General features: G+C 39.2%; 1 protein-coding gene across 1 annotated transcript in view; it reads left to right on the top strand.

Moving 5' to 3' along the window:
• The window catches only part of LOC124255960 (whirlin-like), a 49,103-nt gene that overhangs the window by 17,041 nt on the left and 11,971 nt on the right, over window positions 1–20,091 (top strand). The window contains exons 8-16 of the mRNA XM_046689908.1: window positions 845–1,057; window positions 3,922–4,017; window positions 4,889–4,996; window positions 8,549–8,629; window positions 10,154–10,225; window positions 11,266–11,508; window positions 11,867–11,946; window positions 12,276–12,302; window positions 16,295–16,418. Of these exons, the coding sequence (XP_046545864.1) occupies window positions 845–1,057; window positions 3,922–4,017; window positions 4,889–4,996; window positions 8,549–8,629; window positions 10,154–10,225; window positions 11,266–11,508; window positions 11,867–11,946; window positions 12,276–12,302; window positions 16,295–16,418 (1,044 nt within the window). The remainder of the gene's footprint in view (window positions 1–844; window positions 1,058–3,921; window positions 4,018–4,888; window positions 4,997–8,548; window positions 8,630–10,153; window positions 10,226–11,265; window positions 11,509–11,866; window positions 11,947–12,275; window positions 12,303–16,294; window positions 16,419–20,091) is intronic.

Raw genomic sequence — 20,091 nt, 5'->3', positions numbered from 1 at the left:
CAGCTGACCTCATCCTGACAAGGGGCGGTGGGGTAGCCTAATGGTTAAAGCGTTGGCTCGTCACGCCAAAGACCCGGGTTCGATTCCCCACATGGGTACAATGTATGAAGCCTATTTCTGGTGTACCCACCATGATTGCTGGAACATTGCAAAAAAACAGAATTAAACTAAATTCACTCAAACTTACTCACAAACCCCAGAGCCTTCTCTGAAATATTTTCCCCCCCTTACCTTTGGATTTAATGATTTATGTGCATACCCGTTCTCCAAAATCCTGGATCCAACCCTGAGCCCATGCTAAATGTTTGACCATTACTATTCCAAGCCTACTTTCAGTGCTGAATGGGAGAGGACTCTGCCACACATCGATAGTTCAGTCGGAGAACGTTTTACAAAATGGACATCTGTGTTCCTGTGTTTGCTTGTATGACCTCGGCCATTGCCTTTCAAATTTTGAGTTATTCTAAAGCCAAGAAAGGAGGCTTGAATTCTAAGGGTGGAAAACTATGCTTACATATTGGCTAGTGGAAACTCTTGCTTCTGGAAGATGGGTACCTCATTCATTGTCACGTGGTCTATCAGGCTATGTAGACCTTCTACATATGCATATACAAAAAGTACTAGGTAGATTAGCCCAAGTCTGTTTCTCAACTAATATCACACAACATTTAACCTTTTCCTAACGAAACCACATTAAAGGGGATAATTGTATCTCACTTTAATGGGTAGATCTCAGCACACTCAATGTCAACCTTTAGTTTGCCAGCATCTAACTTATATTTAGGTGTAAAACTGCTAAACTTACTGTCAATGGCATTCACTTACACATGCATTCTCCCTTCAGTTTGGCTTCAGCAAGGGAGCAGGGTCACAGCTGATGCGGAATACGACGACGTCCTGGCCTCAGAAAGATGTCATCGAACAACATGCAAGGATCCTGCTCAATAGCAAAGAGCAGACAACTCTGCGGTACTATCTGAGTGAACATCAGAAGGGTACCATCCAGACAGATGGCCTGGTGTTTGCTCTGTTTGAACTTCTCAACACACAGGCCAAGGTAGGACAGTGTTAACACATAGATATCATACAATTATAAACTTTACGTCCGGGCAGTTCCTGGTTTTGTGGATTCAAAGACATTGCCCCCAAGAAAATGTACATAAATCAATAATTATTTTATTATATATAAGGGAAAAAAGAGATTCAGTATATGAACTATGTTGGTTAAAATAAGGCTAGGCAATTCCGAGAAACAGTTATATGTGATTGGCTTAGGTTTGGTTAATTCCATCTCGGTATTTCCCAAGTATTTTCAGTAACTTAAGTCAATACTGTAAATTATCATTATTATATATTTTTATGCCCCCACCATATATGGCTGGGGCATATAGGGTTACCCTCGGTGTCCGTCCGTACGAAACAAGGAATGTATTCTATCCACTTCTCCACCATAACCGCTCTTTGGAATTCAATGAACTTATACATGGGCTTTCTTGGGACTCTAATGGTGTACATCTCATATTTTTTTATATATTTTATTGTTTTTTTTGGGTAAGTTTAGAGACATTTGAACTTAGGTACATTTTGCTGAATTTCTCTATGATGATAGTGTAATAGGGGATGAAGTCTATCCACTTCTCCACGGAATTGAATGAACTTCTACATGTCTTTTGTAGGGACTCTAAAGGTGTTCATTTCATAATTTTTTATGCAATTTCTTAATTTTGTCACTTTTACAGATGTTTGAACTTAGTTGATTTTTGTTCTATTCAGCCTGTTCGTTCCATCCAACAGGGCGTGTACGTTATCCACTTCTCCTCAAAAACTACTTTATGGAATTCATTTAGATTACACATGTGCTTTATAGGGACTCTAAAGGCGTGCATCTCATATTTTGATTTTGTATTATTTTTTTTTTTCCAATTTTAATGCTTGTTTGAGTGGCATTTTAGAAGTTGAGACGTACAATATATAACAAGTTTTATGGATAACAACTTCTTTATTTTCGTGAGTGCGACGTTTCGATACAGATTCTTGTACCGTTGTCAAGCAAGAGTGATACATGAAGTGTAGGAGCTGCATATATATACTGTATATAACAATGAAACAACATAATAGACAAAGGAAACAACATAATTGCCATGATTGGCTAAGCAGTAAGCTGATGAAGCCAGTAAGTACATAAAGGATGGTGAATGGAAGCCAGAGATGTAGTTACAATGAGATGTTTATACAATGGATGCGATGTTTATACAATAGACTGGGCTTGGTGGAGGAGTGGATCATAAGCAGATGGAATGAAGTATCCTTGGTCACGGTTGATGGTAGGCTTGTGGCGTTTGATGTGAATGGCTTCTGTGAGCTTCGCGTTTAGTGAAGTCCGTTTGGTTGTTGGCGAGAATGGTGATGTCGGACCACTCTATTTGATGATTGGGGTTGGCTTTGATGTGGTCAGAGATAGCTGATTTGGTGTCGGAATTAGCAACAGAGGTGCGATGTTCTTTCACTCGGGTGTTGATGGGTCGGGATGTTTCACCTATGTAGCATTGTCCACAATCACAGTCTATTTTGTAAATAACACATTTCGGGTTGTTGTTGTTGACGGTGGGTTGTTTTCTTCCGTTGGCATGGAGGAGGTTGTTGAGGCTGGAGGACGCTGAGAAGGTAGTGTCTATTCCTGCCTGTTGTTTCAGGAGTCGGCTGATTTGGTGTGATGGTTTACCAATGTAGGGAATGGATATCTTGATGGGGGCTGATTCTGGTTTAGACAATTATGTTGTTTCCTTTGTCTATTATGTTGTTTCATTGTTATATACAGTATATATATGCAGCTCCTACACTTCATGTATCACTCTTGCTTGACAACGGTACAAGAATCTGTATCGAAACGTCGCACTCACGAAAATTTTAATGCTGTTTGAACTTAGATAACTTTTGTTGAATTTCTCTCTGAATATAGTGTTATAGGGGAGTGAAGTCTATCCACTTCTCCACAAAAGCTGCTCAACAGAATTGATTGAGCTTCTACGTGTGTTTCATTGGAACTCTAATGGTATGCATCTCATACCTTGTTCATCCAATTTCTTAATTTTGTCACTTCTACAGATGTTATAACTTAGTTGAATTTGGTTCTATTCATCCTTTTAGTCCCAAACAACAGGGGGTGTGCTTTATCCACTTCTCCACAAAAACCACTGCACAAAACTCATTTAGCTTACATATGTCTTTTATAGAGACTCTAAAGGTGTGCATCTCATATTTTGTTTTAGTATTTTATATTTTTTTTGTATGTTTAGAGACATTTGAACGTAGATAAATATTGTTGAATTTCTCTCTGATGATAGTGAAATAGGGGATTAGGTCTATCCACTTCTCCACAAAAACTGCTCAACAGAATTGATTAAGCTTATACGTGTGTTTCATTGGGACTCGAAAGGTGTGCATCTCATAGTTGCATAGATGTCTATTGAACTTGTTCGTGCATTTTGTTCAATTATTGATCTTTATATGATAATAGGTTGTGTTATCTATCCCCTCAACACATTGTTTGTAGTGTTTTCAAGTACTTCAGTGGGACCCTGAATGTGTGAACTCTTCCTATAGCAGCAGGGGCATCCGTGTCGCTGGACACAATTTTTTCTTGTTTTTATTGTTATTGGATATTTATATAGGACATGATTTAGCATCAGTACCCAGTCCAGTTATACGTGACCACATCTTGGACAATCAATATAATGAATTTAAGTCTTTGCATTGTGTACGAATCTTGTTTATGAAGATAAAGCCAACGTATGAAACCAATGCATTGCTATGATGAAACTCTGCAATGGGCTTCTTCACAGTGATAGACTTTGCCTGAATTAGCAAATTTAATCAGCACAACATAAAGTTTATATGAGGACATTTTCCTTCTCTCAACAGTTTACTCTATTGACTGAAATTCGTCCCTTGATCAACCTCCGAGACTTGTCACGATTTGACCGACTGGTCCGCAAGAAAGAAGCGCAGATGATCCGGGTAGGTACTAAACTGAGACTTATTGAGACTGGGATGTTGTGCACCTTTAGAAAACTTTATCGTACCACATCAGGGAAAATAATGGCATAATTTGGTTAGGGTCAGTATGCAATAAAAAAACAGAGACTTGAACACTGAGATAGTGTGAGCAGACAGAGGCGGCAATTATTAAGTGCTTAAATTCACAATTTTTCACATCATTAGTTAAATTTATTCAAGCTGTTATTCAGAAAGATCTTCAAACTTATATACTGGTGCTTGCAGACGCGAGTTTTCAGTTTGTCACAATCTACTGTACTGAGGGCCGTGTGATGGGCACAATATAATCTACATATCTTATAAAATATTTCCTCTGGGAAAAAGAACTTGTGACTTATTCTCAATGTGTACAAGCCTGTTTAGCCCCTAAGCCAATACACCTTCCAGTGACAGATCTGTGAGGAATCCAGGTTAGGGTGAGTGAGTTAAGATTTATAGTCACATCAGCAATATTTCAGCCATATTGTGAGTGATTTCAGGCTACCCAGCAACCAAATCTAGTTGTAGGACTAAATTGATTAGAGGTTCAGGGTCCTGTAAGGAGTTTGTAACGTTACAACGTCGTAGTTTACCATCTGTTTATAAATGTAAGTCGGGACTGGGACCCAGGCTCGTTGACTTGGCAGATTGCATGCCATGAGATCTGTGTGTGGATTGAATGTGACGATATCATTCACAGGATTGTCTGGTCCAGATTCAGTTATTTACTGACAGCCATCATACAGCTGGAATATTACTGTTTCGTTCAGCAATAAACAATAATTAAAGAAACGCAAGTGATACATCTTACTCAAAGTATAAAATGTTTTGAATGAGTGTTACTCATTGCCAGGACAACGACGACTGTGCTATGATCCCCGACACCTTCTCCATGTTGTCCTTCGAGAGCACAGAGGCTTACATAGAGGACCGCTACAAGAGGACGCTGTTCTCATCAGAGGTAACATTGTCAGATTTGTCCTCAACCTGTACAGATACATCTGCCCGCTATCCTACATTACACATACCTCGGGAGCTGAGAATAAGGTTTGAGTGCTCACTGCTCTAAAATAATGCACTTATTTGAGCTTTGAGGCGGTGCATTTGGAGCAATTAAAATATGAATTACTGACAAATTTATGGACAACTTCTTCTTTATTTTGTGAGTGTGACATTTCGGTACAGATTCTTGTGCAGTTGTCTGGCTGGAATGATGGTACAACGGTACAAGAATCTGTGATGATACAATGGTACAAGAGTCTGTGATGATACAATGGTACAAGAATCTGTGATGATACAGTGGTACAAGAATCTGTACAGAAACATCACACTCATAAAAAAAGAAGATGTTGTCCATACATTTGTTGGTATGGAGCTTCCCAACTTCTAAAATGCCACTCAAAGAAGTTAAAAGATGCATGTTATTATAGATATGTTAAATAATATGTTTGTTTTTTTCCCTCTGTGATAGGCAAACTATGGAAAACATGAACTAGAATAAACCATTAATAATGAAATATTGTGTCTCTCACTATAAATATAACAATGTTGACATTTGGACATTTCCCAGCAAACAAAGCATACAATTTCTTCAGCGACAATGGCGTCCTTTGGGGCTTATTTATCAATACTATTCATTGACAAAATGGTCCATATGACCCAGACTATAAGTCAATATTGGATCCGACTATAAGTCGGGTTAAACCTTTCTCAACCCTCTAAATTCTTGCCAAAACCATGTAACTCAAGTATAAAACTTAAAAGCATCTTTCCCGTCCCAAATCGGTATCGCCGCGCCTCAATCTTCAAAACCATGCTTTCGGACCGCGATGTTTAATCGCGAAAATATATGCATGAATCATTTTTGTCACAGGTCATAACCTAGCACGATCGTCAAATAAATCCATAATTTACGTATAGGTAGCGATTTCTTGCTTAATATGTTCAGAATAGCATTATTTTACCCAAAACTTTTCGTCTACATCTAAAGTTTTTTTAGTTTCACGAGGGCGGTATCCATTGCCGTAATATGATTGGCTGCCTTAGGTCCGCGTGTCTGGTTTTGACCAATCCGACCCTTATATTATAGCAGACTGTGGCGAAAAGCGTCATTAGAAACCAATTTTTATCCAATAAAATTGCTTCTTACAAGTGTGAAAAATACTCTCGGCAAGGGTACAGTGATATTGTTGATGTTCAGAGCTTTTCGAGCGATGCCCGACATCAAGCGATTAAGCCTCGCATGTTATTCATCTGAAGCTTAGAAGCGGAGGTATTTTCCGTTGTTGTGTCATGTTACCGGCGAAAAGCCACTGATATCGGGGAAATAAGCGACCATACATATTATTTAAGAAATCTTTTTATAATAATTTTCTGATCACGTAAAATGAAAATATAAAGAAGAGGTCCGCGGGCATTTTATGACATGTCACAAATGGAAAAAAATCGCTATAGTTTTTGCTTCTTTCGTGGTTTATCTGGATATAAATGTAAACTTGCATTTTCATCATTAACAGTATTTTTCAAAACCACCACACAAAACTGCCACAGAATACAAATAAGTTTACTTTCGTTGAAACAAATTAGGTGTCACGTGGCCCAACTTTATCGTAGCGATAACAAAGTACCGGTAAGTGCATAGCTGTGATAAAAATATCTGATTAAATTTAATTTATTGTTTATACTATGAAATATATTTTACAAAAGACAAACAACAAAGTTTTATATTTTATGTTTTATTTGTCCCACGATGTCATTTACCTTTGGAAACGTTGTCAGTACGTATATGCGTCCTGCTTCCGGTGTAAACATTGCCAGTTGAGTTCGCAGGGCTGGCAGATTCACACACCTGACCTCGGGATTTTTTTGGGTAGATTAATGAACTCAAGTATAAGTCGGGTCTGATTTTTTTACCTTCATTTTCTGGTATCAAATTTCCGACTTATAGTCGGTCATATCTGTCGATACTTAAAAGCAATGTCATTATTTAGCGTTGACAGAATTTCTTACTGTGATATAGATATGTCGTTGTCACAGACAAAACTCAATGTCTTGTTTTATTTACACCTGTGTGTCTGCCTGCCTGTCTGCTAATGACAATATTCAATACACAACTGCGATCACTGACCACATGCAATTTGAACTTAACACCAATCAGGCTATACACCATAAACAAAACGCATTGATTTATGGCCCGAGTTGGGTCTCTGTCACATTATGTAATTACACAGACAGGCAGGTGTGATACTTGAACACATGACATGTTATGATGTCTGTTGATTGCAAAATGTTATACACAAAAATGAGCATGTATTTACAAAACCCAACATCTCTATATATACACACACAATGAGCCGTGAGGGCATCTGCAAATGAACCAGCCGTTACACTTGAGTGCACACCCACCCGCTCTGACTGGGTTCGGTATCCCGGCTGCTTCGTTTCTTGGGAAGTAAACCCAAGTACGCAATATTGCACTTTTGATTTGCGATTGTACGCTTATAATTTTGTTTATATGTTTTTTCATAACCAGCAATGTATATTATATGTCATGAATAAGTGATAATTGTGTTTTAATTATGTTTGATTTTTTGGTTGCATGTGACCTTTAACAATGTCTAGAAAATTGCCAAAAGGGCACAGATACAAGTAAAATTGTGGTCAGCAATCAAGTTGTGTAGACAAACAACAGTCTGATGTTTGACGTTGGAGCAGGACAAGGGATATGGTAGAATTGTTTCATCAGACAGGAGGTGAAATATAAAGTAGAGATTTAAAGTTATTTAAAATACAAAATTACAATGTTTATGATAAAGAATTTCAAAATGAATGCAAGATAAAATTGAAATTCGTTCAAAAATATTTAAATGGCATTAGTTCTCACCAAGTAATGTTTCTGCATTTAATAATAATAATAATAATGTCCACTTGTATGGCGGCCGTTTCCACACACTAGTGTATGCTCATGGGGCCCGTGTGTAAAGCTAAAAAACTGCAGCAATTGTACAAGTCATTCGTAATATTTCCTGAAGATTTGAATAAGTCAAGAGATTTTGCTGTTTTGATGGTTATGGGAAGACTGTTCCACAGTGAAGGAGCAGCATAGCTGAATGATCTGTGACCATAGTTCTTGAGATTGACAGGGGGTGTTGCTAGGAGGAACTGTTGGTGTGATCTCAGCTGTCGTGGTGGTGTGTACACTGAGATGAGTTCAGAGAGGTACTGAGGCGCTAGGTCATGTAGACATTGGAACACAATGGTCAAGATCTTGAATTCGATTCTGGCTTGGATGGGCAACCAGTGAAGAGACTTTAGGACAGGGGTTATGTGAGATCTTTTAGATGTTAGGGATACAATGCGGGCTGCAACGTTTTGGATTTTCTGGAGTTTTGTCAAGTGTGCAGAGCTGAGTCCAAACAGAATGCTGTTTGAATAGTCCAGTCTAGATAGAACGGGAGACCTGTAAAGTTGGGTTGCTTATCCAGTAATCTGCGTGGCCTTGTCTGTTTTACAGAAATCAGAACGGCGGCAGTCAGTGACGACGATGGAACCCATGATGCTGCATCCGCCCCTGGATCACTTCGACAGAGATGTGGTAGGTAACACTGGCTCAGGGTCATCATGTAGGTCTCCAAATATGTACCCAGGGTGAAATCAGAATGTATACGAATGAGAGTGTGAACATTCCAACAACTCACCACTAACACCAATTTCAGAGTTGTCAAACTGTTGTCGAGAAATAGGATCGGTCCGGTCTCTATTTTCACTAACTTTTCCATCAAACTTTTGGTATTGTCAAACTTGAGTTTGTCGTGTGAAGTGTTGTCAAACTCGATTTGTTCAGAAAGAACCAATCGCAGTCAACAAAATTATCATGTGACCGCACCAATAGAGACATGGCGCTCAAATGACACGAAAGTTTGACATGTGTTTGAGGTGTGAAAACGCGAGTTTGACAACTGTTGAAATTTTAACAACATGTGTTCTCAAACTTAGGTTTGCCGTATGAAGGCCGCTTTAGAGTTCAGCTCTTGAACTTCAGCTAGTGCGGATCTTTTGGTTAGAATAAATCCTCATAGAGTTATGCTGTTTATAAGCAGTGACTCAATCTTACAGGTGGTGTGTCTCTGTAGCGTAGTTCACTGCATGTCGTTGTAACCTGATGGCACAATGCTCACTATATCAACCACTGGATTAAATGGTTCAGACTTTATTGTTAATAAGCTGCAGTCTTATAGATGGATTATTGCTGATTGTGGCGTTAACATCAAGCAAAAAAAACCAAAACATTTTCAATCCATTCAGTTGTGCACAAATATTGACACTAGAGCTGTGACGATATATATCGTAGTATAGATATTCGCGATACTTTATCCGACGATAAATATATCGATACTTTTTTTCACTAGAAATTGACAAGTATGTCAAGATTTACATTGTTACTTGCTATCAAAATATGCTTTCTTCTTTTAAGGAAATAACTAAAGATAGCATATCATGATATGCATCGAATCGAATCGTATAGTCCCAAGATATTGCGATTCGTATCATATCGTGAAATTTGTGTATCGTCACACCTCTAATTGACACTATAAATCGAGTGAGTGAGTTAAGGTTTACGCCGCACTCAGCAATATTCCAGTCATATGGCGGTGGTCTGTTAATAATCGAATCTGGACCAGACAATCCAGTGATCAACAGCATGAGCATCAAGCTGTGCAATTGGGAACTGATGACATGTGTCAACAAAGTCAGCGAGCCTGACCACCCGATCCCGTTAGTCGCCTCTTACGACAAGCATTGGTTACTGAAGATCAATATTCTAACCCGGACCTTCACAAGTCGACCCTATGATTAAATACAGAAATAATGTCATGTTGTCACATTACTGTTGGTAAGCTATGATGTCACAAAAAGGTGAAATATGCTGAATAGGTAAACTCAATCAGTCATAAGGAAAGACATATCTACCTCTGTCTGGATTTATCATACATTATTACCATCTAAGATATTAAATACTATTGCCTTACCCTTCTCAAGTCTTTATAAGAATGATGTTTGTATATTGCTAAACAGTTTTATGAATGGTGGAAGTTTTAAACTGATCTGTATGTGCCAGTCCCCACAGAGACACGAGGAGTCCCTGCGAGATGCTCTGGAACAGCTGCATGGAGAGAACGGACATCCCGAAGTGAGTGTAGATGGATGCGTGTGTGTATTCAGATCCATGCTGTGACTGGGGTGAGGTCAGGGGGCAGGTTTACTGATACGATGATATTAAACGCTATTGACCAAGGATTGGTCACCATATTTTGTAATTGGTATACAAAGGTATAGTTGTAGGAACAACAGGTGAAACAGATGTAATACTGCATGCCCTCAATCTGTGATTTGTTTGATTGGCATTTTAGAAGTTGATGAATAAAAAGAAAAGCATTATACTTCATTATATAATAAAACAGCTGTAATCCATAAAGCATCACTACCTTTCTTATCCTCTGTCTGAGAGCGGAAGGTCGCGGGTTCGATCCCCGACCGCATCATACCAAAAGACGTTAAAATATGGTACTTGTTGGTCCCTGCCTGGCAATCGGCTTTAATGGGTACAACAAGGACTGGTCGGCTTGGAGTCAGTATAATGTGTCTGAGTGGGGTATTCATGCTTCACTGCGGCATGGTATCTCAGTCAGCTAGCACTATAAAACCAGCTAAGGTCTGGGCTAGTACAAGCAGCCGCACATACACATACACATGCATGCACGTCGTCATATGAGCGAAATATTCTCAAGCTCCGTTAAACCCAATTTCACCTCACCTCACCTTATCCTGTCTGAGAACAGACTTATATGTAACACATAGTACACACATGTATAAAGTGAACATTTCATGCAAACTGCTTATCTAACTCCAGGGGTCTTTGTAGTTGTGGAGGTGCATTGACATCAGTAATTTTTGCATAAAGTTTTTTTTTGCCAATACATTATTGAATTATATTTTTATAATTTTATAAGGTGATAAGAACCCAATATATATGCAATGAGGTTGCCAAGCAGGATGTATTTATCTGTGTTCTTCGCTGATGTTTAAGTTGTTTAAGAAGTCCTGTTGAATTAGACATTGATACATGCTGCCAATGTGATCATCCCTTATAGGAGAGTTTTGGATCAGTTATCTGTTTTGTGATGGTTAATGCCATCTGTATTCTGCATCTATCTATCTGACATATTTCAGGAGGACAACCTCAGCTTTCAAAGTCATTCAGATTCCCATGGCCCCTACCTTCACACGCCAAGGGCAACCATCCACAGGTCAAGGTCAAGGTCAAAATCTCCAAGGCCTTCTGTGAGGTCATTGAACATGGAACCAGTTCCTTCAACCTCAAAAGCATCTCAGCAAGAGCACATCGTCACAGCACAAGTTCATCATCCAATCAGACTTGCATCTCAGATGTATCTTCCTCCTGTTAAACACAAGGTGAAGGTCATAAAATGTTTTCATATTCTTGTCTCTTTTACCTAATAGTTTTATTGCCTTTGAATTTCTCCTTGCAATGTAAGTTCTCATGTAGTCTGCTGAAAGTACCTCTCAGGGGCTGGCTATTTAATTACTGGCTGTGGAGAGACAGTTTTTGTTTCACAAAAGGTATTCTCCTTGATTTCACCAAAACAACAATAATAATGTTTGCTTGACATTTGATGATCTGAAAAATACATGTGGGGAACTTGTCATGACAGCCAGAAGTTTTATGTATGTCTTAAAGCAGTGTTCTAAATACACAACGGAATGTTAAATACTTACTGGCTAATTTATTCTTTCTCTTGCCCTGTTTCAGGGAGAGGACAATCCAAGTGATGACAGCGGGGTTGAGATTCATGCACATTTAAACAGTCTTCCAGTAAACAGTACCGACAGGTATGTCATATAATATGCATTAGGAAAATAGCATTTGAAGTGGTATGGCATGTGTTCTTGTGCCATGTTTTAAATTATATCAAGAAATCGTTTAATGTTTGTTACAGTTATTTGTTTCAAACTGAATAAGACATTCTGAAATTATATTTTAAACTATTGTCAACATAGAATTAAAGTGTTTTGTTCACTGTAGTGTTTTTCCTACTAGTTAAAGCTTCAAGAGAACTCTTCTTATGCTCTGTTAGCAGCTTGACTGTAGTGGTTTATTCAACAGAGTATTTCAATCTGGTTTTTTTCTAAAATGAGTAATATGTCTTTAAATGTTAAAGGCATCATGGAATGGAAATCAGAAAAAGGTTTGATAATTTTGCTTCAGTTTTTGTGATTTCTTAGTATGCAGACTAGTTGTGTTGAATTGTGTTTGCAAAAGTGGAACCTGTCTGAACTGGACACTAATACAGAATTTGTCATGCAGTTTACGTTAGTTAAAGTTGTCTCTCATAAAAATAACAATCATCTAAAACCTTTTTTATGTTGAAAAACAATTTACCAAAACCCAGTCTCAAGGTACATTCATTACAGAGACTAAATGATAGCCCCTAGTCATTACATTAAGTCTATTACTTTATACAGCTTTAAGTTCATTTGAGACCTACTAATAATGCAATTGAAAGGACCCTATTTCTTCCAGTTGTTACCTCCCCTGAACAAGACGTTTATCTGCTTTATTGATATGCTGCTTTATCCTTTAGCTTTATCCTTTAGCTTTATCCTTTAGCTTTATCCTTTAGCCCCCCACCCCCCCAAACCCCCAAAAACCCTGAACAAACACAACTGATTTTGTAATTTAATTATTTAGGTTATGACAGTATCGGTAACACAGACCCTTCCTAGTCAAGCTGATGTGATCCCAGCATTTTGTGTATATCAGAAAAGTTGATTGATTTCCGGTTGCCTCTCTGTGGGGTTGACTCTCTGAGGGGTTGACTCTCTGTGGGGTTGCCTCTCTGTGGGGTTGCCTCTCTGAGGGGTTGCCTCTCTGTGGGGTTGACTCTCTGTGGGGTTGACTCTCTGTGGGGTTGCCTCTCTGTGGGGTTGCCTCTCTGTGGGGTTGCCTCTCTGAGGGGTTGCCTCTCTGTGGGGTTGCCTCTCTGAGGGTTGACTCTCTGAGGGGTTGACTCTCTGTGGGGTTGACTCTCTGTGGGGTTGACTCTCTGTGGGGTTGCCTCTCTGAGGGGTTGCCTCTCTGTGGGGTTGCCTCTCTGAGGGGTTGACTCTCTGTGGGGTTGACTCTCTGTGGGGTTGCCTCTCTGAGGGGTTGCCTCTCTGTGGGGTTGCCTCTCTGTGGGGTTGACTCTCTGTGGGGTTGACTCTCTGTGGGGTTGACTCTCTGTGGGGTTGACTCTCTGTGGGGTTGCCTCTCTGTGGGGTTGCCTCTCTGTGGGGTTGACTCTCTGTGGGGTTGACTCTCTGTGGGGTTGACTCTCTGTGGGGTTGCCTCTCTGTGGGGTTGCCTCTCTGAGGGGTTGCCTCTCTCTGTGGGGTTGCCTCTCTGTGGCTCTGTGGGGTTGACTCTCTGAGGGGCTTGACTCTGTGGGGTTGACTCTCTGTGGGGTTGACTCTCTGAGGGGTTGACTCTCTGTGGGGTTGACTCTCTGTGGGGTTGACTCTCTGAGGGGTTGACTCTCTGTGGGGTTTACTCTCAAGAAAGACCCACACAGCATGTAAAAATCATCAACTTAGACTCAACTCTGAAACTTTTGAATTTTCACAGAAATTCTGCATGAACATTCAAGATGGCTGGTGTTAATATGATGTTTTGGCCTGTTGTTCAAATGTAGCTTAAAAACCACTGTGTAATTTGCTGTAATGTCTGTCGTGTATATACAGGCTGAAAGTATTAATACCTTCAATAGTCTCTATCTGAAGTAATTAAGAATGAGTTACATCTTGACCCCAACATATATTTAAATTCAGGTGAGCTACATTGTTCTATCAGCTAAAAAAACCCAGGTCATGGTCGGAACTTCAGCTCAGAAATATAGATTCAGTAATGAAAACTGTGAAAAAACAGAATTCCTATTAATCTTCAGTTGAGATGAAGCTGATAAAATGAACATCTTTGATAAAAAGTTCTCCTGATTTATTGACTAATCTGATGACAATCCTTCAGTTGGTTGGTGATACACATTTTAATGACCAGTTGACCAAGGGAGATAACTGTAACCTTTAACATAAGTGCAAATTGTAGTTTGCCCTTAACTTTTATTATATGGAATTTTGTAAACATTGCCACAATACCAGTAAGTTGTCCTGCTCAGACTGATTCCACAGTATTTATTTGTGATTAAGTGTTCCACAAATTGTGTTTTGTTTTGCTTGGAGTATTTGTGACGTTATTCAACCTGAAGCCAAGACTACAGCAGTATTACACCAATACGCTCCACAAGCTTCAAATAAATGTGGTCCCTTTTGTTGCACAAGTTTGTCAGATTTGTTTTTTATTTCTAGTACATGTGTAATGGATAACCTTAATCTTGAGCCAAAAGTATCACCCACCCTGCCCGAACTCTCATGTCCTTTAACGTAACTGTCATGTCTTCTGCTAATTTCATTGGCTGTTGTTTTCTTTGTACATTAATCACTTTATGTGTATACACAGCATCATGTAGATATGTTCACTCAATATGCATACTGAGTTTTTAATTATGAAGGGGAAAGAAGAAGCTCTGAATTATTATTAACAGCATTAAGTTGTTACATGTTAAATCTTAAATTGAAACTAAATGTTAACCATGGATCAATCTGTAATAGAACTCAGTGTGAAACCAACAAATGTTTTCTAAAATTAGCTAAATTTACATATCTTTACAAAGGTTTTACAGTAGCAGTTCAAAATGAAGCCAGTATAATACAATAGCAGTGTGTATAGTAATATAGACAGAGATTGTAATAGTCACCTCACTGCAGGCTGAGTAGCCAGTAGATGAATCATCTCCACACTGTTGTTCTCTTCTTGTAACTTGAGATGTAATGTGACCCGTGAAGGTCCGGGCTAGAACTGCTCTTCAGTAACCCATGCTTGTCATAAGAGGCAACTTATGGATCGGGTGGTCAGGCTCGCTGACTTGGTTGACACATATCATCGGTTCCCAATTGCGCAGATCAATGCTCATGCTGTTGATCGTTTGATTGTCTGTCTCGATTATTTACAGACCACTGCCATATAGCTGGAATATAGCTGAGTGCGGCGTAAAACTAAACTCACTCACTCACTGAGATGTAATGTGAGATGAGAGGCAAGAGTTAGCTCCCTTGGTATACCAACGACAAACACTCCCTGAGAGTCAGAGTATAGTGGAAAGGTCTAGTGTTGTTGTACCTTGTAGTACCTTCTAGAACTCTGTCTAAATATAGCACACTAGTGCAACCTACTGTAGGTCAACAGGTACAAAACATTACACTTGGAACATTGTTACATGCATGTATAATACTGCCACAATGTTATTATCAAATTATGAAATAATCATCCCTTAAATCTCAGTATTTTACTGTAAGATTGGTACAAACGATGAGTGTCGTGCTATCTTGTTTAATGCTCTGGACATATTACATAATGGCTCGCTCTGGTTGCGGCCATGTGGGATAATACTGCCACAAACTTGGCATGCATTAATGTATAATATGGAATGTCAATTGACCGGAATATGGATCCCTTAAATCTCAGTATTTTACCATTTAGTGATTGACCTTTTCCAAATAATACATATAATTCTGTTTACTGCTGGAGTACTGATTAGCCTGTTCAGATATGAATAGTGAGTGCACAGAGCATAGCAATGTGAATGATGCGCTATAGAAATTCATGAATTATTATTATATCAAAGGCACTTCAGTTGGCCTTGTCCACGGGGACATTTCAGGATGCTTACCATTTTTGTTTGAATGTACTTTATTAATATTTTAGATCCAATGCTTACTTTACTCAAGGTTTTCCAATTGACGACTTTGTTTACAATATAACTTTCAGATTATGCAGTGGAGACAATCTTTAAAGTGTCCTTAGGCTTGTTTTGAGTTTGATGGATTGCTCTGAATGACATAAAATCTAAAATCTAAACAATCTACAGTGAAGTTTTAATTTAAACAAAAAGTGATACAAGAGCATGATAGACAGACTTGGCTGTGATAAAACTAGCATAGTTAAACACTAAGATAATCTAGAAACCTGTATCTGTTGTCTATCAATAAGGCATGGATATCGCTCAATATACAACAGATGGGAGACAACTCTGTCTGCACTACTTCACATGCAGCCTGTTGCATGACTCTCAGATTTCTATGGCAGGGTGACAATTTCATCAGCCGCACCTGTTGACATCAACACGACGATGCTACCAAGCAACGGTCACCTGGGCGATGGATACGTTGACACAAAGATGTCACCAAAGCCAGCCCCTAGAAAGTCAAAAGTGAGTATTTTTAACTTTTTAAGAAATGAGTGTGTAATGCAGTATTCTAGCATGACATTTCATGATCCTATTTCATGTTTGGTCAACCAGTGTGTTCGGCATGTGACATCATGTAAAGCGTGACACTTGGTGCAACCCTATTAATGTCTGTGACGTCATGTTAGGTGTGACATTAATGAGTGAGTGAGTATGGTTTTACGCCGCTTTAAGCAATATCCCAGCAATATCATGGCGGGGACTCCAGAAATGGGCTCTACACGTTGTACCCGTCTGGGGAATCGAACCCGGGCCTTCGGTGTGATGAGCGAACGCTTTAACCACTAGGCTACCCCACCACTCCAGGTGTGACATTAAGTGCTTGGGGTCTGTGACGTCATGTTAGAAAACAAGTTGACTTAGTCTCTTAATGGTGTGGAGGGACTCTTCCAGGATGAGGTGAGACAGGGTTGTCCCTTCTTTGGGTGAGGGCAGAAAGAGTTGTCTCTCCCTGGGCTAGGATAAGACACAGTTGTCTTCCTTGAATGAGATAAGCTCGAGTTGATACTCTATAGTTTGTTTGCAGTGAAAACGTACCAATGAATTTCACTTTAAGCGAAAAAAGTAAGTGAAATATAGTCAAATTAAGATTGTGAATCCTCATAATTTTACCTTGCCAATTGAACATTTAAATTTCAGTCACTCTGCAGTAATATCAATAGAAATTCCACTATTGAAATGTGAATATCTCATAATTGTTAACTTTGCAATATTTTTACAAAGGAACTTTATGCTTTACAACTTTTAATAATGATAATAATATGTGTGACATATAATCAGATATGCACTTGACATAATAACTCAGTTTTGTGTATCGTGGAAAGAGAATAAATGTAAGCATATGTTGTACTTGTAACAGGACCAATACTATCGAGAAGGTACAGCAGTATGTAGTGACATTATTGCATTGACTGCAATGTAAAATGTATTATGTAAATGTAAAAAAATGTCAATAAAAAATAAAACATGGAAATTATTGACAAAATGCACATTTTCCAGTTTGCTTGCCCAGGGATTTGCAGGCAGGCAATGTGGACAATGAATCATGATATTCAAAATTGAATTTTAAAATGTTTTTGTACATTTGAAGAAGTGTGAAACTGTACATTCAAAATGGGAATCAGTACTGTCAGTTTCTGCTGTCTTGGGCTCCAATATCAGGCTGAGCAGTTCTAGATTAATCCATGTTGCCACTGGTTCTTAGTTTAAAATCACAAATTCTTCTCATCTCAAACAAATTCATTAACACAGAAATAATTCATGACATAACTGAAAACAACTGTTCATAATAATACTGATATGTTGTTACTATGGAAACAGCACAACAAAATGTCATTTATCTTGTAACACTTTCCATCAACTTTAATAAATTGGTTTCCATAGTAACACAATTTCCATGTTTCTATGTAGAATATCGGTTTCAACCTGAAACCAATAAATTACTGAATAGACCTCATGGTCACATCTGCTCCCGGTTGAAACATAGCTGAATATTGATAAATGTTTTACGCCTTTACAAGAAAAGGATACGACAATATTCTCTGTGTGACTATCTAAATCATGAATCTGTTATTGCCACTGTAAACAAGATAGTAATTAGGCTTATTATTGGAAAACAGTACGAGTAAGTGCAACGCCCATCAGCAACGCCCATAGCCCATCGTCAGGGCAACAGGAGACTTTGTTATTGTGTTGAAATATCAGGAAATGAGTTTTTTCCATGTCACGGACAGTTCCTCGAAAGGGATCAGGTTGTCAGACCAGGTGACTTTGGCTCATTGTATGAATCAATGTATTGTCTGGATGAGACTCTATAAGTGGTATATTGCTGAATGCATGTTGTACAACAAATATTGTTAGAGGCGACTAACGAGATCGGGTGGTCAGGCTTGCTGACTTGGTTGACACATGTCATCGGTTCCCAATTGTGCAGATTGATGCTCATGCTGTTGATCACTGGATTGTTTGGTCCAGACTCGATTATTTACAGACCACCGCCATATAGCCGGAATATTGCTGAGTGCGGCGTAAAACTAAACACTCACTCACTCACTCACTCACTCACTCACTCACTCACTCACTCACTCACTCACTCACTCACTCACTCACTCACTACAAATACAACAACTTTTTCTCCTCCATACAACTGAAGTGCTTTCATAGAACTGAAATAGAGTGGGGCGGTGGCGTAGCCTAGTGGTTAAAGCGCTGCTCGTCACGCCGAAGACCCGGGTTCAATTCCCCACATTGGTACAGTGTGTGAAGCCCATTTCTGGTGTCCCCCGCCGTGATGTTCCTGGAATATAGCTGAAAGTGGCTTAATACCAAACTCACTCACTCACTGAAATAGAGTGAACAGTCACTAAGTCAGTCGTCTGAGGGTGAATCCTCTGGGTGTGTAGAATACTTTAATCCTGTATTGAAGAAGACCCTGGAGTCCCATCATGGAGTATGAATCTCGAGCTGAGAATCACCTGACATCTTGCAATGTGATACATATCACGATACAAGCAGATGATACCACTGGTATGATGATACACCCAAACAAATAGTAAGAAATGGTAAAATCGTACAAATTGTCACACTGTGCATGCAATCTCAAGTTTGTCCAAGGAGTTTACCAAGCTAAACTCTATGGAAATGGAGACGTGTACACCATGACAGTACCACCACAGGCTTTTATGGAGGTTGCTATGTTACTTCTGCTGTTCTGGAGGTTCCTGTAATCTGGTCCTGTTCTATTATACCACAGTCTTCTATGGAGGTTGCTATGTTACTTCTGCTGTTCTGGAGGTTCCTGTAATCTGGTCCTGTTCTATTATACCACAGTCTTCTATGGAGGTTGCTATGTTACTTCTGCTGTTCTGCTGTTCTGGAGGTTCCTGTAATCTGGTCCTGTTCTATTATACCACAGTCTTCTATGGAGGTTGCTATGCTACCTGTAATCTGTCTATGTTACTGCTGTTCTGGAGGTTCCTGTAATCTGGTCCTGTTCTATTATACCACAGTCTTCTATGGAGGTTGCTATGTTACTTCTGCTGTTCTGGAGGTTCCTGTAATCTGGTCTGTTCTATTATACCACAGTCTTCTGGAGGTTGCTATGTTACTTCTGCTGTTCTGAGAGGTCCTGTAATCTGGTCCTGTTCTATTATACCACAGTCTTCTATGGAGGTTGCTATGTTACTTCTGCTGTTCTGGAGGTTCCTGTAATCTGGTCCTGTTCTATTATACCACAGTCTTCTATGGAGGTTGCTATGTTACTTCTGCTGTTCTGGAGGTTCCTGTAATCTGGTCCTGTTCTATTATACCACAGTCTTCTATGGAGGTTGCTATGTTACTATGGAGTAATCTGGTCCTGTTCTATTATACCACAGTCTTCTATGGAGGTTGCTATGTTACTTCTGCTGTTCTGGAGGTTCCTGTAATCTGGTCCTGTTCTATTATACCACAGTCTTCTATGGAGGTTGCTATGTTACTTCTGCTGTTCTGGAGGTTCCTGTAATCTGGTCCTGTTCTATTATACCACAGTCTTCTATGGAGGTTGCTATGTTACTTCTGCTGTTCTGGAGGTTCCTGTAATCTCTACTTCTGCTGTTCTGGGAGGTTCCTGGGTCCTGTTCTATTATACCACAGTCTT

This window comes from Haliotis rubra, unplaced genomic scaffold (genome assembly GCF_003918875.1).
Source record: "Haliotis rubra isolate DU_JTF1 unplaced genomic scaffold, ASM391887v1 Scf614, whole genome shotgun sequence".
NCBI lineage: Eukaryota > Metazoa > Mollusca > Gastropoda > Lepetellida > Haliotidae > Haliotis > Haliotis rubra.
The sequence above is the reverse complement of the archived record's forward strand: the minus strand, read 5'-3'. Positions and strand labels throughout refer to the sequence as shown.